This window comes from Pithys albifrons, chromosome 16 (genome assembly GCF_047495875.1).
Source record: "Pithys albifrons albifrons isolate INPA30051 chromosome 16, PitAlb_v1, whole genome shotgun sequence".
NCBI lineage: Eukaryota > Metazoa > Chordata > Aves > Passeriformes > Thamnophilidae > Pithys > Pithys albifrons.
In genome coordinates, this window is record NC_092473.1 from 13,330,525 (window position 1) to 13,355,835 (window position 25,311).

The 25,311-nt window shown below is 44.7% G+C and overlaps 1 protein-coding gene across 1 annotated transcript in view; it reads left to right on the plus strand.

The window, feature by feature from the left end:
* Positions 1–4,974: 4,974 nt before the first annotated feature.
* Positions 4,975–25,311, plus strand: part of FOXK1 (forkhead box K1) — a 46,974-nt gene continuing 26,637 nt past the window's right edge. Inside the window, exon 1 of the mRNA XM_071570774.1 lies at positions 4,975–5,395. Coding sequence (XP_071426875.1) covers positions 5,013–5,395 — 383 coding nt within the window. The 5' untranslated portion in view covers positions 4,975–5,012. The remainder of the gene's footprint in view (positions 5,396–25,311) is intronic.

Genomic DNA, 25,311 nt, shown 5'->3' on the forward strand with positions numbered 1-25,311 from the left:
GCACAGATCCTGCAACAGAATTGAGAAAACAGGTAGAAATCCCTGGGGAGGCTGAGTTAGACAACATGCAAGTGTGTGTGTCAGACAGATCCTATCATGTGCCTGAATATATTTCAAAACAACGAATTTTACATAACTTCTTGCAGCTGCTTGGTTAAGAAGAAAATCCTACCAGACACATATAAGTGCAACCCCCTTTTGGCTTCTGTGTCACATCACGGTGATTTCCCTGAGACACAAAGCAGAATTAAAACCTACCCAGCTGGAGAGAAGAGTGAGGCTGCTCCCGAGTGCAGGTGTGCTGGGGAAAGTGGCTCTACAGATACAGAGCACATTGCTCATCACACACATTGCTTCAAATCAGTTTGGACAAAAACCACAACAGCGTTTAAAACCTACTTGATGGCTGAGGGAAGGGAAAGGAAAACATGTTATGGGTAACTGGGCAGGAATATGAGGGAACACTGCCCTCTTCTTTTGTATTTTATCAAAATGTTTGTGTGATGCTGGTCCTGACGTGCTGCACACTTTGTATCAGTGGAGGTCCTATTACCATTAACCCCATCAGACTGGCACAGTGCTCAGGAGAAATGCTGGACTGGGCCAGCATGGAGACAGCACAGTTTCTTTTCCTTAGAGTAATTGCCTTCCCTCACTCTTCCCCTCCTCCTTCCTGGGTCAGGGCTGTGCACATTAGGCTGGCTCTTACTGTGAACATCAACGTGTTGTGTAGTTGCTGGATAAGTACATCGAGAAAGAGGCTCACACCCACCTTGCAACTCTCATCGTTCTTTCTATCAAAGCTGCTTTTCAATCACACTTTTGTCTGGGGGTAGAACAGATTTCCTGCAGTGTTGAAGCTGGGCAGAATCCTTGCTGAATTATGGCTTGATAAACAAGTATTCAGTCTCATGCAACATAACAGTGAGCAACACCCATATGAAATGCCACAGAAATGCAGCATTTCACTGAGAGAAGCTCTGTGTTTTTAAGCAGACACCATCCAGCAGATAAATGCAGAAATGTACCCTTTAATCACTGTTTTTGCAGGGTTTTTGTTTGCCCAGTGCAGTGGTATCTGGGTGAACATAACAACCCATTACATTCATTTGCCCACAACTGATAGCACAAAATAGATTCCTGCCTTGTGTCCCTGGATTGGGGCAGTCAGCGATGACACGCAGCCAAACAAATATTTGGCAAAGGACAGCTGGGATTCTCACTGCTCTCTGAGTAACACCGACTCTATCCCAGCTATTTTCTGCTCTCGCAGATGCTTTGTTTGAATGCTTCATTTCTCCTCCTGTTTCACATTGCACTATTGCACAGAGTGGTGGAGCAGGGCAGTATCTCAAAATGGCTCAAGGTGTCTCTACAAAGTGCCAGGAGGGATTATTTCTGCAGGTGCACACCCTGTGTGTGCACAGGGTGTTGGCATCACACCACCTGTGCCTGAGCACATTTCTGTCTGGAGCGAGCCCACAGCCAGCCAGTCTGAATGGCCAGGGATGGCCAAAGTTCTGTTCCTGCATCCACCTCTTATGTGGCACAAGGACTGTGCTCAGCTCCCCACAGCTCCTGAATCCTGGCTGGCAGCTCCAGGCCATTTGAGTACTTTGGTAGGCAACTTGTAGAGTCAGGAAGTTTGGCCACACCTGCTGACACATCCATCTAAAACCCTGCTGAGAGAAAGGAACCACTCGAAAGTCAATCCAGCCATGCGGGATGAGATAAATTTAATTCAAACAATTTTGAGTGCGTTTACATCAGGCATTTACACTGGGGCAGTCGGCTTGGCTTTAAGCAGGATTAGCTGACTGGAGGAGCACAAAGCATTTCCGTGGCTGAAGGGCCCTTGGTTTGATGCCGTTGCGGGGCGGATTAGAGCCGAGCGAGCGTTGGAGGCTGCCGAGCACAGCGCTCTGCTCCTCACAGCGCAAGAAGCTTAGGGAAAGGATGCCACAGGCAGATGAGCTGGTGAGACATGATGCTAAGCACAACCCATCAGGCAGCTCAGAGGAATCCTGTTTCTGTACACCACTTGATCACATTTTGCATGAAGCTGGGATTTATCTCAGCAGTGGTGCTGGCTTAAGCAGCAAATTCTGCTTAGAAGAAATTTCCAGGTAGAAAGGAAAAGAGTTGTTAGAAAAATCTCACTGATTGATGCGGTAGGAGTGTGCCAGTGACTGCAGAGTGACCATGACACATTGTGGATGTGCCCATCAACAACACCAGCTCCACAGCCCGGGATGAGTGAGGCTGTACCAGCTCTGTCCCGGGCACTCAGGTAGGGTGGGGATCTTTGCAGCCAGCCTCACGTGTCAGCTGTGGGGTTATTCCCTGACTGGAGCTGCAGAAATCTGTAGCCTGTATCCAATGTGGGAGTGGTAACAGGACCCAGTTCCAGCAGTGACACATCTCTTGGCCCCACATCCAACAGGCCACGTGGGTCCACAGGGCTCCCTGCAACTCCTGAGTTTGGAACCACCACCCCGTTCCTGCCAGCCTGTGCACAACATGTTTTCACATGCAGCCACAGAAACATTTATTAACAACATCTCCCTAACAACCTCACCCTATTTCTGGTCCTTTTGGGGCCCTCCTGGTCAAATGACACGATTTGGAGTTTTGGAAAACCTTTAGACATGAACAAAAATCTCTCTGGGGCTGCTTTCTCTTTTTTATTTTTTCAACAGGTCAAAAGCTGCTCTGACATGAGGTCCCACTCACCTGCCTACCAGTTTGGGGCCATTTTTAAGCTCTTGCTGGTGTGAAAGGTCTAAAGGCTTGAGCTAGTTCTCCCATCAGGCAGTGTGTGATTCTGGCTCTCACCTACATGACAGCCACATTTTGCTTTCTAGCTGAGCAATTTGGGGTAGGAGAGGAGCTCAGGCAGACAAGTGTCAGCAGTGCAGGTCTCCACTGGGTCCCATGTCATCCCACTGCTATGTGCTGTGACTCCACTTATCTGCTCCTCACCACTCAGAGCATTATTTCTGCTGTAATATAATTCCAGGCCTCCAGCATGGCCACTTCTTGTGATACCCTCCCTCCTCCCCATGCCCACTCCGAGGATGTCTTTCCTCCCTCTCCTGCAACCTTTTGCTGTGCCTGGCTTGGCTGAGTCTCACTGCAGAGCTGGCGCTGCTGCAGAGGAGTGGGATTGGTGTTTTGTTAGACAAGGCTTTTCTTTCTTCTTCTCAGTTGATGCTGAACTGCAAAGGCAAAGAGCACTTGTACTGAAGACTGTCTCAGGTGAGATGTCTAATGCAGTCCCGACTGCTCAGCAGTCATTAAACATCTCAGGGAAGATGTTCCAGGAACAGGAATGTTAACCTTGTGGTCCTGGACTGATTCCAGCTCATTTAATTACAGTTTTCATTGCTGAAATTTGCTCTGCACTTTTGACCAGTTATGGGATTTTTTTCACTGTCTCTTCTAAGCTGCTGAGCAGCCTTGTTACGAGCTGCCCCATTCCCCACAAGAGCTGAAGCAACACACAATTACAGCTTCTCCCTCTCCCAAGATTGTCAAATTGATTGTATTTTCTGGTTACTTAACCGTTCAGGATTCTGCAAAGTATCACTGGCTCACCTATACAGAAACATTTTACCTGTTTAACTTGGATATTTGGATATATGAATATATGCATAGCACAGACTATATATGAGCCAAATACATGCTGTTGTTGCAAAAAACATGACCTTTATCATTAATAAAAATATAGACAGAAGTAGAATATATAATCATGTAAAAATATAAAAAGTAATTTGATTTCAGTGGTAATGTAATGCAAGCTAAACAACCCACACAGTCCCTTGTAATGTGAAATGGTATGAGTATAAAGCTATATAAGAACAGTATATGAGTATATACATGCATATATGTATGTGTGTGTATATATATATAGATATATAAACTCTATTAAAATGTATTGAGCTGTTTTAAACCTCACACTTTTGTACATGTGGTATGAATCTCCCCCTTGGGCAAGCCTTGGCACACAGTCCAGAGGTAATAAAGCCGTACTGTGATGGAATCTCCATCTCACAGCGTGGTGGGAGTTGGTGATGCCATCCAGGGCCAGGCTGGACAGGGCTTGGAGCAACCTGGGACAGTGGAAGGTGTCCCTGCCCATGGCAGGGGGTGGAACTGGATGAGCTTTAAGCTCCCTTCCAACACAAGATTCTGTGATTTTACGGTGAGGCAGCAAAAGGCCCTGAGCCCAGACCAGGTCGGTGCCCAGACCCCGCCGTGGGTTGGGTGCTCCCCCGCCTCACGGCGATGCCGCAGCACGCCGGAGTGAGCCGGGGCCCCTCCGCAGCCGGTGCTGGGGGTGTTTCCGCGGTGACCCGGCCCGGCCCCGGAGCGGTTTAACCGCCGGGCTGCGGCAGGAGCGCCTCGGGCGGGGCCGCTCCCGCAGCCCGCGGGCGGAGCGGGCCCTGTGCTGCCTGCCCTGCCCTGCCCGCGCTGCCTGCCCTGCGCTGCCTGCCCTGCGCTGCCTGCCCTGCCCGCGCTGCCTGCCCTGCCTGCCCTGCGCTGCCTGCCCTGCCCGCGCTGCCTGCCCTGCCCGCGCTGCCTGCCCTGCCTGCCCTGCGCTGCCTGCCCTGCCCGCGCTGCCTGCCCTGCGCTGCCTGCCCTGCCCTGGCCTGCCCTGCCTGCCCTGCCCGCGCGGCCTGCCCTGCCCGCCCTGTTCTGCCTGCCCTGCCCGTGCTGCCTGCCCTGCGCTGCCGGTTCTGCTTTCTCTGCCTGCCCTGTTCTGTCGGCACTGCTCGTCCTGCCTGCCCTGCGCTGCGCTGCCTGCAGTTCCAGCCCCGTCCCGCAGGCGGCGCCGCGCGGCCGCCGTTGCCGCCCCAGTCCCAGCCCCGTACCCTCACCGCGCCGGGGCCGCGCCCGGCGGAGGAGGCGGCGGCCGGCGCGGCTCCCGCCCCGCCCCGCGTGCCCGCGATCCCCGCCCCGCCGGCCCCGCCCCGGAGGCCGGCACGCTGGCTCGCTCGCTGCCGGGGAACATGGCCGAAGTCGGGGAGGACAGCAGCGGGGCGCGGGCTCTGCTGGCGCTGCGCTCCGCGCCCTGCAGCCCCGCCGCCGCGCCCCCTCCCGGGCCGCCGCCCCCGGCCCCGCCGCCCGCCGCCTGCGCCGGGCCCGTGCTGGCGCGGCTGCAGGGCCGCGAGTTCGAGTTCCTCATGCGGCAGCCGGCCGTCACCATAGGCCGCAACTCCTCGCAAGGGTCGGTGGACGTCAACATGGGGCACTCCAGCTTCATCTCGCGGCGGCACCTGCAGCTCAGCTTCCAGGAGCCGCACTTCTACCTGCGCTGCCTCGGCAAGAACGGCGTCTTCGTGGACGGCGCCTTCCAGCGCCGCGGCGGCCCGGCCCTGCAGCTCCCGCCGCAGTGAGTGCCGGGGCGGCGGGGCTGGGGCGGCCCGAGGGGCCGGGCAGGGACCCCCCGCCCCGGGGAGGGCGCTCCGAGCGGGGCGCGGGGAGGGGGTGGCTGTGCGGGGCCTCCGCCCCGAGCAGGGGGTGGGTCTGCCGGGAGAAGGGTCTGGGGGGACACTGAGGGCACAGCGCTGATGAAGGACACAGTAAAGTATCCCCCTGCCCACCAAGGGCCCGAGGGTCTGCCTCTGAAGGAGTGAGGGCTTCAGGGGACAGTGCTAAGGGGGCTGTGAGGGATCTCCCTGCTCACAGAGAGCCTGAGGGGACAGTGAAGGTCCCCTCGCTTGAGGTTGGTCACGGTGGGTGAGGAGCACTCGCCTGATGGAGAGCCTGAGTGAGGTGGCAGTGCGGGATGTCTGCTTGGTGACAGCCAAGGGATCCACCTCTGCATCCACAGGGGATGTCCTCACCTTCCCGCCTGCCTGTGACTGGGAAAGGGGATGATGTTCATTAGGGCTGCTCCTTCTGAGGGAGCCATGTGTGTGGGAACTGTGTCAGCCACTCACTGCAGGGTGTCCCCCATCATCATTATCATCCTCCTCCATGCCTGCCTGCTGACAGACTCATGTTCAACTGGTGGACCTTAAGGGGTTTCAAAAAGATAAATCAGTGAAAAAGAACTCTTGTCATTGGGCTAAAACTTACTTGTTTTCCCTGGAAAAGATCTAGTGGGAAAAGTTGAAAACCGCTTTGCCATAGTAGTTATGTTTATGGTTGGCAGGTTAAGTGTAGCTCCTGGTGTTTCTCTGAGGCAAAAGAAAAAAGGAGTTGGATCAGGCCAAGGGTGATGCTGCTCACCAGGACACCTGGACAGCAGGTGCCCAAGGTGTCTTTGCATCCCTGAGGAAGGGCAGAGGGCTGCAGGAGGGTTTCTGTTCTAGCAGGCAAGTGGTTGTCTGTGCTCTGTTAAACTCTCTTGCAGAAAGAAAACGAGGTTGACGTTGAGCTATTTCTTCCTCTGAAAACATTGTTTATGGTTGCTGAGCACTGTCCAGCGACTGCAGTGCCTCGCCCCGGGGCACAGCATGGTCGTGGTGGGTGATGTAATTCCTGCAGGCATCTCTTCAGGTTGTACCACGCAGGCTGTGTCTGATGCCACCTCTGAGTGAAAACGCTCCTTAAAGGCAGGAGATGGGGGGTTTGTTGTTTGTATAAAACATCTGTTTCCATCTGTCACGTTTTGGCTTTGGTACTGTTTACCTCCAGCACCAGGGTCCTGGAGTTATCCCTCTCTCACCAGCCTGTAGCTCAGGGGAGGGTTTTTTAATTACTCATTTCCTCTGCAGGCTGCTTCATTTTGTACTTAGTAATTTAGTTATAACTCCCTAGCTGCTCGCTCTCTGAGGCGTTTGGGTTTGTAACATGTTTCATTTTCTAAAAGAGATGTCCTTTAGTGTCTCTTTAATTAATCTGCTTTTGTAAAACAAGACCACCCAAAGCCCAGGGCATTTCTGTTGTCTTTCGCTCTGGCTCTGGGTTTATCCTCCCTGCCATTCTGTTTCTTCTCTTGGTTAATCATAAGCATTGTGATAGAAAACCCTCTCAAACAGCAACCTGGTTGCTTATTTCTCTCCACTTTGCTGGTGACTTCTGGAGTGGGAGTCACTTTGAAGGGAGGAGTTTAATGTACAGTTATGAACTCTGCACAATAAGACATCCTCTGAGCTTGACCTCTGTTTGAGCTACATAAATAAACTTGATGCTCCTCCCTTTCTGACTTCCAGAGTAGGAAAATGTTTTGCATCAATCTAAAGGAATTTGCCCCCTTGCTTCTAACAGGTAAACAATTCCTTACTGGCCAGTCAAGGGTTTGTAACCTAGACAAGGAAAAAGAAAATCCTGTTGCAACTTGGTATACACAGTCTTGACTGAGGCTTTAAACTGTCTGCTGTTATCTTGTTATCTCTGCTCTTGAAAAATCAGACAATTCCCTCCCAGTTGCCCCACTACACACACACACACACACAAAATCCAGTAAACCTAAAATGCTGGTTGGTGCCATTTCTTTTCTATGAAGAGGTGTTGTGGTTTTGCTGTTACGGTTTAGGCCTGTGTGCTTTCTGCAAGCTCATATTGTCAAAAGGAGGACAAAGTGAGGACAGGTTGTAATACACAGACTTGGCAGAAAAAATGTGTATTTCACTGTATATTATGGTAACTCTCCTGCCTCGTTTGATACAGCCCCACCTTCTCCATGTACCAGCAGGATGCACAGTTCCTGTTAAATTTCAGGAATTAATGGTCATTCCATTCAGTGATTTAGAGGGAGGTCCTTGTGATGTGGGGAGCTCTTGCTGTAATATTTTAAGAACTAGTTGTTTGGATGGTTGCCCCTTCCTTCCCCCACCCTCCACCTCTAAAGGATGGCAGAAATGTGCAAAGTCCTGTTTCTTTTGGACCACTGCAGTCACTGCTGCTGTTCTGTTACATGCAAAGGAAATGCTTGTGCATCATGAGATCATGAATGGAAGCAGAGGGTTCCAGGAAAAAGTGTCTTTCAGCTGTAATTCATGCTATTTGTTAAAAAATAGATTCTGAGCTCATAAATTCTGTTTCTGAGGTTTCTTCTCACTTCACTATTTCTGTTTAAAACTTCTCTTTATAAGGTTTTCTAAGTCTAGAAGTAGTTACTCCAGAAAGGTACAGAAGATTTTGTCTGGAGTGGGGATGGAAGGAAAGAGGAAGAGTTTGAGACCTCTCTTGAAGACTCTGCATAACTCTTGTCTCAACAGACCTGTTCAAAATCAAGGGCCTTTGAAAAGCTTCCTATCACTTCCTTCATCAGCATCGTGTGTACAGATAATCTGCTGCAACCAGGACTTTACTGCTGGGCAGGAGTCTCATATTGCACAGCTGTGTTGTTATGGGAGGTTGTATTTCACAGATGTGATGACATAACTGTAAAGCAGAATTAAACAACAATGACCAACAAAGAGGGCTTTTCCTAGAGGTTAATGACAGTTAGGAGCAAAGTGGGTGGAAGAGTGGAGGGCCCAGGGTACAGCTGAACACCCTTAATCAGTTTAATTAATAAGTGCCTCACTTACAACAGGCATTACAAATATAAATCAAGATGAAATTATGTAAGTACTTACATAAAAACTGAGTGCTTCAAATCAAATTAAGTATTGCTAGAAACTCTTTCTTTAGCTTGCAATGGTTTTTTAGCTGTGCTAGTGGGAGCTGGAAATCAGGGGATAAATATCTTGGCATTTTCCTGTAGGAAAAGAAAGAAGCTCAAAATTATCAGGAGGATTCGCACCAGGTGTTAAAAACTATTGATATCACCCTAAGTATGAGAGCAGGAACCCTTAGCTGGAGTGCTTTTTTCTGTGGCAGGCAGTAATTCCTTCAGATTTACAGTGTAATCAGATGTTTACAGGATCAGGTTAAGGCTGTATAATTAACTATTTCTTTGTTGTCTTCAAAATTGACTCAATTTTTAAAATAAGTGACAATAACAAGTTAGAGACTTCTAATAACTAAAATAAGCTATTTATTTATTTTCCTCCCCCAGAACCAAAGGAACTGAAACATTTGAAAGTTAAACTTGCTAACCTGAGTTTTAAGCAGCTCCGGGTCAGGTCTTCAAATGCTGCTTAAATACAAAAGTTCTATTGACTAAAAGCTGCAAATATTGCTCGAGCATAGCCTGATAATGGCACTTGAGCATTTGGAACTGGGAGCTCAACAGATTGGAAAATGGTACTTATCTGGGAATGTTTCATGGGATATTTGCTTATTGCTCTGTGAGCATTTTGAATTTTTGCAGTAGTGCAATTAATGGAGCCTGAAGTTGGTGTTTTTCAGTGTAAATGGATTCTTTCACTATGAGATTTCTAAGCATAAAAACAAGTTTTTAGACCTGTAGTTCTTTCAGTGTTTAGGAAATGGAAGAAATAAATGGAGGAGCTGTTTTAGTTTGAGCATAAATACTAGGGAAGTAAATATATGGATGTGTGAAGTTTGATTAAACGTGGAGTTAAAATAAAAAAATTTATAATGTACATAAGCCCCATTATAAATTGAAAACTTACCATGCATATGAAGTTTTATTAAGAGCACACTGCGTTATTTATAATGGGATTTTCACAGGCACTCAATAAACTTGACAAAAATAAATAGTCCAATACTCTGACCACATATCAAGGTGCTGATCCTGCAGAATTTTACACGTGCATTAATCTTTCTGTATTGTGAGTACACAAGTTCCCCTCAGCATGTGGGTTGTGGAGGAATCTCTGCAGCTGGGGTTTAGTAACCAAGCAGAAAATGGAGAGTTGGAGCCAATATTTAAGGGATGTGATTGTACAGTCTGTTACCCAGTGACTGGAGGCACTAATTCAATTTAAGAAAAAATACATATTCTGGAAAAATGTAGATAGACACAATGTATCTGAGTGCTCTGGTGACCTCACCAACCATTTGCCCTCAATTCTTGTGGTTTAGAGTGAAGCCATCACAGAGGGTACAGGTGAGGGTGTCCTCACATCTCAGAGAGAACTGCACACTGTGTATACACACACTGAGGAAACGCCTTGACCACAGAACCACCACTACAGAACCAGTTGTGTCTGAATGCTGCATATGTTTGTTGTCTCTGGTAACTCCTCAGGTAGTTTTACTTAAATATTGCATAATCTACATTTGCAACCATTTTTTTGTTCTTTGTTTGAAATGCCTCGTTGGCTGTGCCACAACTTGTGGATGGTGGTTTTGCTCTCACTAGAAACTCTTTAAAGATTCGCTTTCTTAGTGCTTCGTCTTCTATTTTTCATGCTCTTACTTAATTTCAAAGCCTGTCTTTGAGAACAGGTTTTTTGTTGCACAGCAAGATGTGATAAAGGATTACTTGATTTTAATTATGGAATTCATGTCAAGTAATAATTTTTGGCTAAGCAGCTCAATTTGTCATGAGTTATATTAAACGTTTAAGAAAGTTTCTCTCATGTGAAACTGCTGCTCAATTTGTTGATTCAAAAATAGCTGTGCTTTAAGTCAGGCTGTGAATATAAACTAAGGCTATGCAAAACTCAGTGTATGTCCTTATGGATTCTTTTAAACCAGGCTTGATTTAGTTCAGCTCAGCTGATGTGCTGATAATGAAAAGAGTAATTCTAACGAGAACATGCTACACTTGTCATGTACATTTTTGTGCAGAGCCTCAGCTGTAAAGGCTTAAATGTGGATTCAAGTTGTGCTGGTGGAACTTCTTTGTGTTTGCAAACTCTAATTGTGACATGTATCCTCAGATTACTGTGGGATCCTTTCAGTTGGTTCTGTTGTGTTTCTATATAAATCTAGGGGATAAATCAGTATGGAGGTTTTTGCTTTTATGAAAATGGGAATAAAAATTATTATAGTAATTCATATCTTAGTTGTTTTGGTGCCAGCTGTGTGAGCATCCTCAATGCCGAGCGTCTGGTTTGACTTCTGATAACAAATCAAAATAATGCTGTTTGCTTTTTTTCTCCCCTCTCCCCAGAAGACAGGGTAGGCAGCCTTGCACTGAATAACTGAAAGCATAAATGACAAGCAGATTAATGTGATTGTTTTCTGTGTAAGCAAGCTCCTGGTAACTGCTCCGAAAGCCATTTGGTGTCAGGGCCGTTCTGTGGGACGCCAAATTCTCTTGCTCGGTGTTGCAGTTTCCTGGAGGAGTAGATGTGGCAACAGGATGTTGGTAGAGAACAGGAAACTACTTGAATTTGCCACTTATGCCATGCAAATAAAGGCTCATTACTGGCCCAGGTGTGGTAATTAGTGTGTGTTATTGACAGGAGTTTGTACAGCGATTACAGAGTGTGTTCAGCTGAGTTGGGGGCTGCACTGTGACAGTGTGGGGTGACAGAGGGGACAGTGAGGGGCTTCCTAAACCACTCTGAGCTCTGACAGCTCCAGCTGGCTTCCCTGTTCAGGGTGGATCTCTGCTAGCACTCAGCTCCATATCAGCTCCTCTGACATGTGGTGATTTACTCTGAGCTCCCTGTAGCTGTGTGAGTGTCTGAGCAGTCACTGTCTGGTGCTCTGCTGTCACAGCCAAGGGGCACTCTCTGTAACCAGAAATGCTCCACACACCAAGCTTCACCTTATTGCTGCTTAGATGTGGATGAGCCAGCTTTCCTTTCTTTAAAAAAGAAAAATCATGTGCTTTTGAGCTGGTGATGTTAATGAAAAGGGAGAAAAATTCTCATTTGCTTTTAGTACAGATTCTTTCCTCTTCCTTAACAGCAGTTCAGAGCACAGAGGCCTCTCTCACATACCCACCAGCTTTGTTTTATTATCTTTGTTTCGGTCCTCTGACATCTCGGAGTTTCCTGAGGTTACAAAGTCATGGCTGGGATACCCACTTCAGGATTCCTACTTTAAAGAAAAGAAAGTATGAAATCTCAGCACACTGTAGGGCTTAGTCCATGGTGTATTGGATGGTTAAAGTCTTTGTTCTCTTAAAATTGCATATGTTTTGCAGCAAATGCCTAAGAAGTCCATTGAGCTTATGCAGTGTTTTCTGCCTGGTAAAAATAGGGTAAAATGTTGGTTTATGCATCCAGAATGGCTGATGGGCCCTGCTGTAACAGACTGCAAGACTGAAACCAAGAAAAACGTGGAGCTGAAGGTCTGGGTGTTATTTGGCAGTGACTTTGGGGTTTTTTAACAAACCTGTAAGATGAAAAAGCCAAGCATTTTTCTTGTCTTCTGAATGTGAGCTATAAAAAGACATCTTGATGTACTTCAGATGTGGTTAATCGACTAATTGTGAGTACAAATTATTGTCTGATCTTAATGCATTCACTTCAGTCAATAATTCATTATTAATCACTGAACAGTTTTTTCAAGTATTTACAAGTTTCCCTATTTCAGTTGACTGCAGACTCCTCATAAAAGCAGATTGATGTGATGCTTATAGAGCAGATGAATTTCTCTCTTAAGTAAATATGACTGAAAATTTCCATCCAATAGTATATTACTTGTTTTCATAGTACAAATACAGTTTTCATAATGTCTATTCACTCTTGTCCACAAATGTTTTTGCTGGTAATTCACATCTTTGGTTTCTTCAGAACAGCTCAGTAAATGCATGTGTGCATTCCCTCTGCATGGCACTTAATTTTTATGAAATACATATTTTATTGGACAGTAAAATATTTAAGTATCTTAATGGCCTAATTAATACTCTGTATCCATTTCTGTCATGTATTTTGCTCTTCGTTATCCTACTGCTCTTTTTTTCATGTCCTCGTGCATTTTTTATCATAAAAATTTCAAGCATTCTTGAGAGAGCAGTCTATTAGAAGGCTGTTCTTTGAATATTCAGCAACTCTGAGGTTTGATTGATAGTCCCTTCCCTCCCATCCTGTCTATTTTTAGTAATTTAAAAGCTGGTTTAATTTCTTGGGTTGTCGTTTGTTGTGTATGCGCAATTTACTTCAGTGGTTTTCCTCCCTCCTTTAAATGTACCAGATATGTAATTTTCCTGTTCTTTAAGGACATCTTGTCAGTTTGGGAAAAGTACTGTAGAAGTTAATTGGGAGCTCTGCCTTAGCTGAGGGAGCAAAGATGGACAGTCTGGATCTGTTAATACATGCTGTGTGATTAGGATAGGAGGGGAAATGGAAGAAAACTTTAAGCACATTGTTGCCACTTACTATCCTGTTTCAAGAATCTTCTGGCATAAGAGCTTGTTTTCATGTACAGGTACAGTGCACTCCTTCTTTTAGAACAGAATGAGGAGACAAAAAGCCTTGTAGAGGTGGTGTGAGCTCTGTGGAAAAGGATGTCCCTCCCATTCTCTCTGAAATACAACATTGTAGCTGTACCCCTTTTTTTCTGCTTCATGCCACTTCAAGGAGAGCCTTGGAGAGTCTTCCCACACAAACTGTTTAATCTTCTATCTCCCTTAAGGCCACATACAGAAGCCACCAACACTTTGTCTAAGCAAGACTGGACTCCCTGCAGAGCCAGTTTGTGCACTTGCTAAAGGAATTGTTCTTGAGCAACTTGAGGCCTTTCCTCTCTCGAGGGCATAAGAACTCTGGACTCTTACACGCTCAGAATCCTGATTGCGTGGGAGGAGAAGAGGACTAGACACAGAAAGTAAATTTTGTTTCCACCTGATGGGTAGACCAAAAATGACTTTGCTTTTCATATTCAGTTTGAGGCGTAGGCCAGACTAGCGAGGGTGTGGGAGATGTGCCAACTTCTATTTATTTATTGATCTGGTTCCTTTTTTAATTGTCCCATGGTTGACGTAAGGTGTGTACCTTGGATTGGCCACCTGCCCACCGTGTGTAAAGGGGTGTCGACTGTCAACAAGCCTGGCAATTGGGTGGCTTTGCCTCCTTCTGCCTCATCCATTCAGCTGGGTAATTACAGTATCTCTTCTTTTCCCATGTCTCTCTCAGACACAATCTAATGAGACAAGCCATAATGAAACTCTTGTAGCCCTGAGAAGACCTGCAAAGGAAGTCAAAGGCTTTGCTGCTCATGTCTTCATGGAATGTTAAGGCAAGCACTGAAGTTGTCTTCAGGCATAGGAGCTCTTAGGAGAAAACTCCTGGTGTGTCGTGGTTCCACAAAGGGGTTGCTAGCATTTTTGTGTGTGTGTTTTGTGTAAACAAGGCATATGCAAACTGGCTGTTGGAAACAGGCACAATCCAGTAGTTTAGACTTGCACATCGTCTGTTTACAGTTGAGCCTCCTCACTGCAAACAGCCACGACATGAACTAAGGAAGCAAATTTGTTTTGATGGATAGTGATTCCAAGTCTGAGGTCTCTTGTCACCAAGTGGGGACATCCTCTTCTCCAAGTGGCTGTGGTTTCTTCTCAATTTCTCCTGTTTTGGGCTCTACCAGGTAATATAACAAGTATGAGAAGTCCTACTTCAAAAACCTGTAGCTGAGAAGGGCCAGAAACCTCTTTACCAAAAAGCTGAAATTGCAAACTATGACGTACATATGTATATTCTGGGTAAGATACACAAGTTAACATAAAATGTTTCCCTAATTTTATATACTCTACTGAAGCGTAGTATAACAAGGTCACAATACAATTCCTAAATTTTCTTGATGTAAAAATAGTGAAACCACTGTGGCAACAACTTCTTTATATGCTGTTGTTTTGCAAGAATCATTGTCACTGAAGCTGTTCAAACTCCTCTCAAGGAAGAAACCCCTCAGTATGTGCTGGCATGATTTAAAACACATTAGTAATCTTGGGTTTTTATATTGTTTGCAATCTTGGCCACGTCCTGCTAGGTGGTCTTTCACAAGCCAGTCCAGTATATCATCATCTCCTGAATCACAGTATAATTATTCTCTTTTCCTCCTTTTTTAGTAGGAGAGAAGCTTGAGCTTGGGATTCGCTTCTAACCTTTATTTTCAATGTCAGTATTTTGAAGGCTGCAGGTGAATTTCACTATGTAGACATTTGTGTGAAAGGCTCTGTGTTGCCCCAAATGTTTATTTGGCTCCGAGTCTAGAAGATGGCAGCTTTTAAAACATTTAAATTACCCTCAGAGCTGTTTTAAAACAGTAATCCTGGCTTCCTCTACTGGGTATTGAATGGATTGTGAAATGTCTTCAGAGGCAGTGGAATGGACTTGTGTGAGCATTTTGCAAAGTCTAACTCCATATGGATCATTTTTTATAATGTGCATAAATAGTACATTAGCTCTTTCAAATCACTGTCTGGATGAACTGAACCAGCCTCAAAGGGAAACACATCATAGTCATGCTCTGTGTATTAGAGCCCTTTTAGAGAGTCTGATTGAATTCAAAGGTTAGTAGCATCCCACACACAAGCTTTTTCTGGCATATGTATGTGGAAATTAGGATCCTTTCCTGAGCTTTACTGAGGTTATTTTGTTTTGCACAGCCTTTGCTAATGTCTTTATGGGTAGTTCCGTGGCTTTGGAAGGGTAAGTCTGCTAAATGACTTGTGAGACCTTTCAAGGAATTGGGCTGGCTCCTTCAAAGCAAACCCTACAATGATGAATGGCCCATTAGGAGAAAGTTGATGGCATTGTAAATGAGATTTTAAGTGAGAATCAAACTGCTCTAGTGTATCCAGCAAAGATGCTGAAACAAGTGCCTCTTTCCTTGATGGTTATTAGGAGGTTTTATGAAGTGATATTTTCAAATGGTTGGTTTCTTCTCTGGGCTATAGAAATTTCCAAAGGATCCGGATACTTGTAGTAATAAAGGAAGAGTCTCCTCAAGAAGAATGGGAGTTAGGGTGAAAATAGGGGTAGAACCGAAGTTGTGCCAGACTTGTGTGGTGGCAGGGGCAGGATCTGCAGCCAGCTGGAAGTTCCATGGCATTTGATCAAAGATTTAAAGTTCTTGGTATTGAGTGAAGTATGGAAATGAATAACCAGTGCTACTTACAGAGGCCAGCTGTGGCTCTGCAGTTAGTTCCATACTGTCACTACATATTTAATTCTTGGTGTGCTGCTCAGTTTCTTATTGAAAACAGAGCTCTCTGTAGAAGCTGGTACAGGGAAGTTCCTCAGAGCGTGGGTGCAGGTGGGGCTTTTCTTTGGCACTGAGAGAGGTGTTAATTGTGGTTTGTGACTGAGGGAGAAACATAACTGAGTGTTTCTGCCAAGATGAGCAAAGAAGGAAAATAGTTAATATTGACCTTTTTCATTTTAACGAAGATCAGTGGGAGCAGCAGGGGCTTGGAAAGCCTCTCAGAAGGGCTCTTGAATTTCACAGAAGTGGGGAAGGAGTGAGAGATGCTGGCGGTGGCCGTGCTCTGCTGAGTCATTTCTTGTGGTCTCTGTTGTGGTAGAATTGAAGCCAGACTTAGGCTCTTATCTTAAGGTTTGTCTTGGAGAAGGGAAAAATTGAGTGTGAATGTGGGCTAGGCAGCCTTTTCTGGTGCAGAAACTCTGTGGGTAAATGTGTGTGTGTTACAGAGCTGGTGTTCACCATTTCTGTGACATCTCTGAGAAACAGCATCAGACTGACTACTCACTGCCTGGTCCTGGCCAGGGTCCAGGAGTCCTGAAGCAGCTGGGGTTGTGTGTTGTCAGCGGGGCTGGGAGCTGTGGTTCGGCAGAGCTCCCCAGGATGGGGAAAGTGGGATATGAGAAGTCCTACAGGAAGGTGAGACACATCCTACCTCTGAGCCCTTGCAAGGGCTGAGCAAAACTTATTCCTGATCCAAGACTGTGCAGTATCTGCCATTTCAGTCTTAGAGTGTAGAATTTGATACCTGATGAAGGGTTGGTGTAGGACAGGGGTGGCAGGAGCAGATATAGAATTAAATACCATCCTGCTTTGTTTCATACGAGATGCCTTTCCTTGTGCACTTGAGTTAACATAGTGGGGCAGTGAGGTCGCTTGGGGGGAATGGATACACCTTGTTTGTCACTACTGTATTTTTCCAATACCATAAAACCTTGGCTGCTGTCAAGCACATGCTTGAAGAATATCTCCACAGAGTACTTTTTATTTTTAAGCTTCTGTTCCACTCCAAACTTCTGCCAGTTTGATCTGTACTTTAGCTTTGTTTAAGGGGTGTTACCTGATACGGTTGGAATTTGTTTTGGTTTAGCTTTTTTCCTTTGACACATCCCATCAGGATCTAAAATGGAGCTGCTTTAGAACAAAAATCTATGATACATATGTATTTTCTTTACCAATGTGTCAGAGTGACAACCAAATAAATGAATTTCAGTGTCCTCTAAATATGCCCCAAACTTTTGGGCAAGAAGAGTCCTCCAGGCTTTGTGGAGGTGGTGGCTTAAGACTCGTCTTAGCTCTCTGTCAAAGCAGGAATAACAAATATGATGTTGATTCTTCTGAGATGGACACTGTCTTAACAGGACTGAAATTCCCATTTTCATGCAGCCCATTTTACAGAGGTCTGTAGAGGCCGACAGTGACTAGAAGGTGTTCAGAAGTGTTTCAGTGTAAGAGCTGCTTATTCTGTCACCCAATATAAACAGCTGTCCAGCCCCGTGATAAATGTGACCAAAATCCCAGGAGAGATCCTGTAATTCCTAAATACATTTACCACATAAGCAAGGTGGGCTGCACTTGTGGAGAGAAATAATCGGTCCTGCTGCCCATGTGTTGATTTTTGTGGCTCCAGCATGTGTGGTAAGCAGGAGAAGAGTTAATTTTAGCTTGATTAGCAACACAGAAGGGAATCAAGACTGTTGTAAATGGCAGTGGGATGAGATCAATGAGGGTAGTTTATTTCCATGCATCAAAGTGGGTGTTCTAAGCAATTTAATTTTTCTTTTTTGTTTGTTTTTAAGAGAACCAAGAATGTTAATGCATTTAGTCCTTTAAATCCTTCTCAGTACTTTAATGTTTTTGCGTCATCATTGTTTTAAATGAACACCAGGTGCTTGTGTTCTGTTCCTGAGGAGTTCCTTGTTTCTCTGCTCTCTGTTAACCTGGTTCAGCAGCAAATGGTGAGTGATTCTCGGTACTGGACTCTCCATTTTTCTTCTACTCACCTCTGTTTATATTCTGGAGCATGTTCTAAACTGTTTATGATTAAACATTGCTCAAACAGCCAGGTTAAGATTTATTGACACAAAGGAGGCTGGGAGGAGTGAGTGGCTGGCTGGTCATCTGTGTCTGCTTCAGCTGATAGTGATGTTACTGAAGTTGTGCACCAATGGCCATGATGTGTCAGAGGGGCTGCTGGCCAAAAACACCCTGCCAAGGGACTGATCCCTGTCAGCACAGTCTTTTCCCTTTGGGTGATGCAGTAAAAGCTCAAGCAGGGGAGTTTGAGTAGGTGATGCTCTCCTTCCTCTTCAGTTCAGTGCCCTGGGAACATCCCATGGCTCTTGAGCAGGGGACCACCATTTATCTCCTGGTGGGAGAGGCCTGCACATCTCCAGGGAGAGAGATCAGCTTCTGAAACAGGCTAATAGGGTTGTGACCTACAGGGGTTTTAAGCAGTGATCTGTTAAAAAAGACAACATGCACCTTAAAAGACAGTGCTGTTACAGGAAGGCACGGAGGTTCAAAATAGAAGATTGGAAGGTGAACATTATTTAGGAAAATAAATTTAAATTAAAATACAAAATATCAGAGTTAAAGAGGCTGAGTTTATTTTTTTAAAAAGTCTTTTCTGAAGCTAAAACAATTTGTTTCCTGGCCCCTCCTAGCTGTGGACAAACCAGAGGTGTTAAACAGCCATTTACCTTTTGCAGCATCTATATGTAGCATTTTACATTTTGCTTATTTATTTTAAAGTCCCAAATATTGCTGATTTTCATGCTTTAGGAAAAAACTTAAAATGCAGTGTTGACAATATACTAAAAAATCAACAGATTCATCAGCCTAACATGGAAAGACATTTTTGCACATATAAGATTTGATGATATACGTGACATACACACACATGTTGCATGTAATTTATGTTTTCTCTGAAGATCAAGTATTTCTTGGCTGGTGCAGAAATGGTTTTGATAGGATCTAGACCTCCACAGGCTGGAATACCTGACAGAGCAGCCGTGGTGCACAGGCTGTTGTGTGGTATACAGAGTCTCTTAACTCTCGTTATTTTTATGTATACAACCACACACACAACAGAACAGCATAATAGGCTGGCTGTGTGTTACAGATGGTATCGGGGATCTGCAGTCCTGATAGCGAAACTCGCTGGTGCTGGCAGCCAACCTCATTTAAATAAAAGCATCATTGCTCTTTGTGCCAGCCCACTTCTTCAGTGGCAAACTTTCATACCTGGTTTTTGATGTCAGGCCACTAGTTCTGACACATAAAACACCTCCCTGTTCCCAGGCTTGAAGATAAACAGCAGCTTTATGTCTAATTTTAGCTTTTAAGGCCATCTGACTAAATGTTCTCTCCGCAGGTCTGTTCCCATCCCTGGGAATGCAACTGCAAAGCTTTTCAGCACTGCTTTGTACTGAAGGGCAGGATAAATGAGGGAGACTTGAACTGACTGGCAGTGGTGCTGGGTGAAGATGTGGCTTGCCATATGACACAGAGCAAAAAAACTCACTGTAACTTAACTGTGCTGTGAGACATGAAGTTGTTTATAGTAAGGCCTGGACAGGAACAGAGCAGCTTCTGTAACGGTGTGGTGAAAGTGGGGCCAGAAATCACCCTTGGGAGCCTTTAATAAAAAACTCAAACAAACCTCCCACCCAGTACTGATTAAAAGGTGGATGTCACTGATGCTGCAAATTAATTTTATATTGATGTAAACTCACATCTGATCTTTATGGGTGTAGGTAAGACCTTCCAGGCTCACACATTTAGCACCTTGGCAGACTTGAGTTAGATCTTACGAGGCTTCAGCCTGGCTGTGCTCCATGAAATGTGCCCTACGTGCTGCCAGAGTGCATCGTGCTGGAGTGTGAAGGAATGGGAGCCCTTGGGAAGGGAGCAGGAATTGGTCTTCTGATAGGGAGCCCAGTGCCCAGCGCTCCTGCTGGGGAGTGAATGGCATATTTTGAAGCTGACTCCAATGTTTTGAAACGTGAAGCTGAGTGAGGTACAATTACAGCACCACCTCTTTGTTTCTCTGGGCACCAAGTAACAACCATGTTATCTGGACACCGAGTATTTAAAAGGTGGTCATTGTGGTGGGCTTAACAGAGACCCTGATTGAAGTACCAAAACTCTCACTTAATGGTATTTGTTAAAAAAGCCTATTAATTGTATTATTTTGATTATACTGAGGCTTGGTTTCTGAGGTCATCTTGCATATCATTTATAAAAAATTGTCAGGATTTTTCTGGATTAATTTCAACATAAGTTTTTATACTTGGCATTTTTAATGTTTTAGGTAAGTGAATTAATCCCTAGTCAGGCACTGGGTTTGTAAGTAACTGGTGAGAATATCCTTCAGCATTTTGCAGGCATTACAGTGACTGGAAGGACACTGCTGGCTGGCTTACCGTGGTTTCTGCTGCAAAAGTTTCAGAAAGGTCACTGGAAATTGCACATTCCTGGCCCTTTGCACTCTGATGGCTTTCCTGAGGAGATTGGAGCAGCTTCTGGTAGTGGGGGATTTGATATTGGACTGAGCAGGATTAATATAAAACCCATCCTGCAAAGCTGGGAGAAGACCTGTCAATAATGATAATTTCCCAGGCAGGGTGGCAGCTTCAGAGGGAGCCTCCTGCTATTCCTGCTGGCTCTCCATGAGCTGGTTAAAACACCTTCTCAGCAGTTCTGGTGATTTCTTCCCTGTTCTTCTATGAGATGCTATTTTGATACTCCATGAATTTTTCCCTGCCCTTGCTGTGGTATTTCAATATGTTAAAAAATTGGCAACTACAATATCTTATCTGATTTGGGGTTTTTTTTCCTTTTTTTTGCACTGTGCACTCCACTTACTTAAAGGGGAGAATCTGGAAGTGAAACTGTGCTTGATGGCTCAAATAATTTTCAAAAATAAAATCAGAACATCATTAAAGAGATGTAAAGAATGTAAAAGAGATGTAAAGAATGTACAGCTCTTCGTTCTTCACTGCTAATTCTACAGTGTGAAACAGCCTTGAATGTTCTGTCATATGAAAAATTAACTCTTCTTTCAGTGGTTTGCCTCAATTTATCAGTTTGCTCTGCGACAGCAATTAAAAGGTTTGCTAAAAATATTAGAAATTATGGGGAAGATGTGTAGAATAAAATGATTGTTGAAGTTTCACAGCATGGTGAAGGTTTTGCTTTTAATATTCAGTTGTTGGAACCTAAAATCACAATGCTTATCATCTCTTCTGTGCTTATATATATGTATATATATATCAACCAAACCAGCATTTTGAAGTTCTTCGGGCTGGTTTCTGGTATCTCTTTTCCTTTTTAGCCTTCCTGATCAGCCTGGGGGTGTTTATGCTCTTCCCCCTCCACCACCTGCTTGGCTCAGTTTCACTCACAGCCTGTTCAGGGATGGGCAGTGGCCGAGCACTGGCAGGTCCCCAGCCCTGCCAGGTGGGATGTCTGCAGGGACACAAATATGTTCTGTGCACATCTGTGTGTGTGCCTGGTGCTGGCAGGGAGAAGGTCCCATGGTTTGGCCACACTTTTCTGTCTTCAAAGGAATTTGCTAAAATACTATTTGAAAACCAGCCTGTTTGTGGAAGTGTTTCTCATTGTGTTTGAACCTCGATGAAATGGCATGAAGGGCAGCCCTGTGCAACTGTGCTCAATAGAAACATTCATTATAGCTAATTTACTTGGTGCTTTTAAGGCACATAGCTATTCATAAGTTGTGGGTTTGCCTGATGCTGCTGGTAGTGTTTGTTTTAAATAGATACACTTGCCTGCACATGCTCTTTGCCCATCTGAAATCGTGTCTGGCTGTTGGAAACCTCGTTTTAAACATGGTGATAGGCAGTGTTAGCAAATCCCAGTGTAACCTGTGGTTCCTTCTTATTGAGGGAAAAAAATCCTTTATCATGTGTATGGTTCTGAACAACAACAAGGACCATAAGGGACAGATCTTGCCTGTGACAATAAATGGCAATTTTGAATTTTTCTGAAGCATTGTCGGTGTTCAGCCATCTCCCTGCACTTGATTTCTCAAGGCCATTCAATGAACAAACTCTGGGAGCACAGAGGTACTAACAGGCATTGATTCTGCAGCCCTCAGAGCCTCTGTATCCCATCAGAGACAACCACAACCCCACTCCTGCAGATGTGACCTGCTGGTTGCTATGGGAGGATTGCCATGGGAGAATCACCATGGGTACAAGGCCACAGGAAGCACTTGTTGGAATGCAGAAAACATTTTTGGTCTTTGTTTGGTCCTCTTGCATGCAGCTGAGTGACTTTGGGTTTGAAATAATTAGGCTAAATAAAAAAATTGTGACTTTTCTGTTTCAGCAAGTTCTGAAAATTTCCAGCCTGAGAGTATGAGCATGTGGCTGATGTGATTTGCCTGATAAAGACCAGAGCTTTTCTCAAAATGAATGAATTTCAGTTTGTTTTCAGAAAGGAGAATGCAGTGTTTGATCATGTGATGCTTAAATCTGAGTCTGTGGTTACATGCTCTGGTTTTTTTATAATGTATTATAAATCTGCAACATTTTGGTGGTACCTCCTTCTTTCCTTCCTCTGCTTGATACTTTTCCCTTCATCTTCTCTGTGTTGGTGTTGCCATGTGGAAGACAATACAGGGGATCTGATCTATCTGACAACTTATTCCCAGCAAAAAAAAAAGAAATGAGTAATTATTTCAGCTCCCTGATTTGCCTTGCTGTGCAGGGAGTTGGATGGTATTGTTGGCACAAGGATGATATCGAGAGGAAATGGCTGAGGGGAAGGAATGGTGGTAAAGGAAATGCCACTTACAGTAGAGAATTGGATTCAGATTGTGTTAAAGTAAATTTGTGTGAGACTGAGTGACACAATTGATATCTTTTTGGGGAGATTATGTTTAAGGCAGAGGAAACCAGTGGGCCATCCATGAGAGACACAGAATTTTACCCAGTGATCCTGTTACTCGTCACAGCAAGTCCAGGGTGACCATGAAAAGAGGAGGATTTCCAGCTAATTCATATGCATTTCAGGGGAAGGACAGAAAATTCTTCCAGGAATCTGGAATTACAGTGTGTCAATAATAATCCCACTGGATTGGGTATGAGGAATTCCTGATTGCTTCAGTGTAAGTTTGCCTTTATTAAAACCAAGTTTACATTAGCTCTAGTCCAGGAGTGATGGCTGAGGAGTGGATGATGCCACCACCACAGGACACTGATGCTGAGCTACTTGTGCATCTTGTGTAACAGGGCAATGGAAATTGTTGCTGGAACTTTTTCTGGAAAAAGTTCCCAAAAGGAAAAAAGTGAAAATTCATGAAGTGCAAGACCACTGATTGAACTAATTATTTCAAACCTGAGCTCACTCCCCCGTACACACAGCCAGTTTTGGTTCAGGCTTGGCTGACAGATGAACTCCTCTGTGTGTGGCAGTGTTTGGCATGACTGTATGCACTGAATACAGTGAGGGTTTCAGAGCAGGCAAGGCAAGGGATTGTGAGCTCAGGGTAGCTCTGAGGTCGGGAGCCAGTCCCCCAGATCTGAACTCATGGGGTGACTACAGGATAATGACCAAACATTTCAATGGGTTGCTCTGTCATTTCAGCAGTGACACAGAGTGCTGGACTCCTTTACTTGCAGATGATTTCAGTACTTTTAAAATCTAGTTTTCTGCCCGTTGTGTTACAAATGACAGTTTGACTACAAGTAGTGGTCACTTTTCTAGCTTTTCGTCTGACTGAACAATAGTGGATAATACCAGAGGCATTTTTGCAGTTTATTTCCTTGTCCTGCTGCTGTCTGGCAGTGTGCTTGTTTGGTTGTCTTTAGATTGAGTTGATTCATCACAGGAAGGGCAAATGTAGATTCTGGACTGCACCATTTACTTACAGACCCTTTGTTTATCTCTCCATCAACGCAACAAATTATTTTTCTGACCATCATGTCACGGGTATTTCTGTGTGTTTGATAGAAGACCTTATGGTTATATCTTCAATAGAATTTCTGTGTTAAAACTGATCAGAGCAATAGAGCAATTGAAAGAGAAAGAGCAAATGCTGAAATTTTTTTATTTTTATACTTCAATAACCTCCAAAATGAACCAAGCACTCTTAAAACCGTGACAGTTGTACTGCCTGTGTCCCCCAGCCTGAAGAGACTCTTAAGTTGCCATGGTGAAAGGCACATGCTTGTTTCGTAATGTGTGTTTAGACTTCAGAGAATGAAATGTGTTTGTCTTCGTTCCTCCAGAACTCTTTCTGTAGTCTCAGTGCAATTAACTTTTTCGTTTGGAATGCAGATAGCACTAGCCAAGTGGATGATATAACTGGTTTCTTATTGGTATTGCTTACAAAGTACTATTTAGGGGAAAAAAATTCCAGGGTAGGGAGTGGAACAGGAAAAGTTGGATGATATTATTATTATTATTATTATTATTATTATTATTATTATTATTATTATTATTATTATTATTATTTTATTACAAAGGAGGGGTGAATAATACCTAATCTCCGGTGACAGCTCAGACAGCTTTCATAGTTTGTTGTAGGGTTTTATGACATTCATTCAAACAAATATTCATTTTAATTCACTTGTGACTGAAAGGTGGTTTTGTTACTCATGATTTTGCCCACCTTGCTGCTTCAGACAACTTAGTTCCAGCAAAATAATCATTTTGAGCATAGCAGTTCTGATGATTATTCCCATCAGGGTGTAAAAGGGTCACATTTATTTTTGTGAGTACGGAGAACATTGATTTGGTTATTTTAGTTACTGAAATGAGAGAAATCCTTCTAAATACTTTGCAGTTGAAGTGTTTTGGGTTTGTGCTGGGTGATGCCAGAAGGTTTGCTGCAGAACAGATGAATTTCTGAAGAGCTTTGCTGTCCCTGGGCAGAGTGCAGCATCACAGAGCAGTCTTGGTGAGCCCCCCCAGCTCCCTCAGCTGCTCCTTATCAGACTTGTGCTCCAGACCCTTTCCCAGCTTCGTTGCCCTTCTCTGGACTCACTCCAGCATCTCAGTGCACTTCCTAAACTGAGAAACCCAGACCTGGACACAGCACTCAGGGTGTGCCTTTACCAGTGGCAATCTCTGCCCCGGTCCTGCTGCTGCCGCTGTTACTGGTGCAGAGTCAGTGGTGGAGGGAAGGGGAGGCAGATACTGAGTCAGTGGTGAGGTTACAGGATCTGCATGTTTAAAAAGAAAAAGTGGCAGTTGCAGCCAAGGGAGACAATCATGCTTAACCAGGTCTTTTGAATGAAACCTGGGGCCTGTGGTGCTGTTCTGATTCAAATTGCAAAAAGTGTTATTTTTAACAAACACCTCCTGCAATGGTTCTCGCTCGACCTGCATCTCAGCGCCGTAGCAGAGATGCTGCCCCTGCAGTTAAAC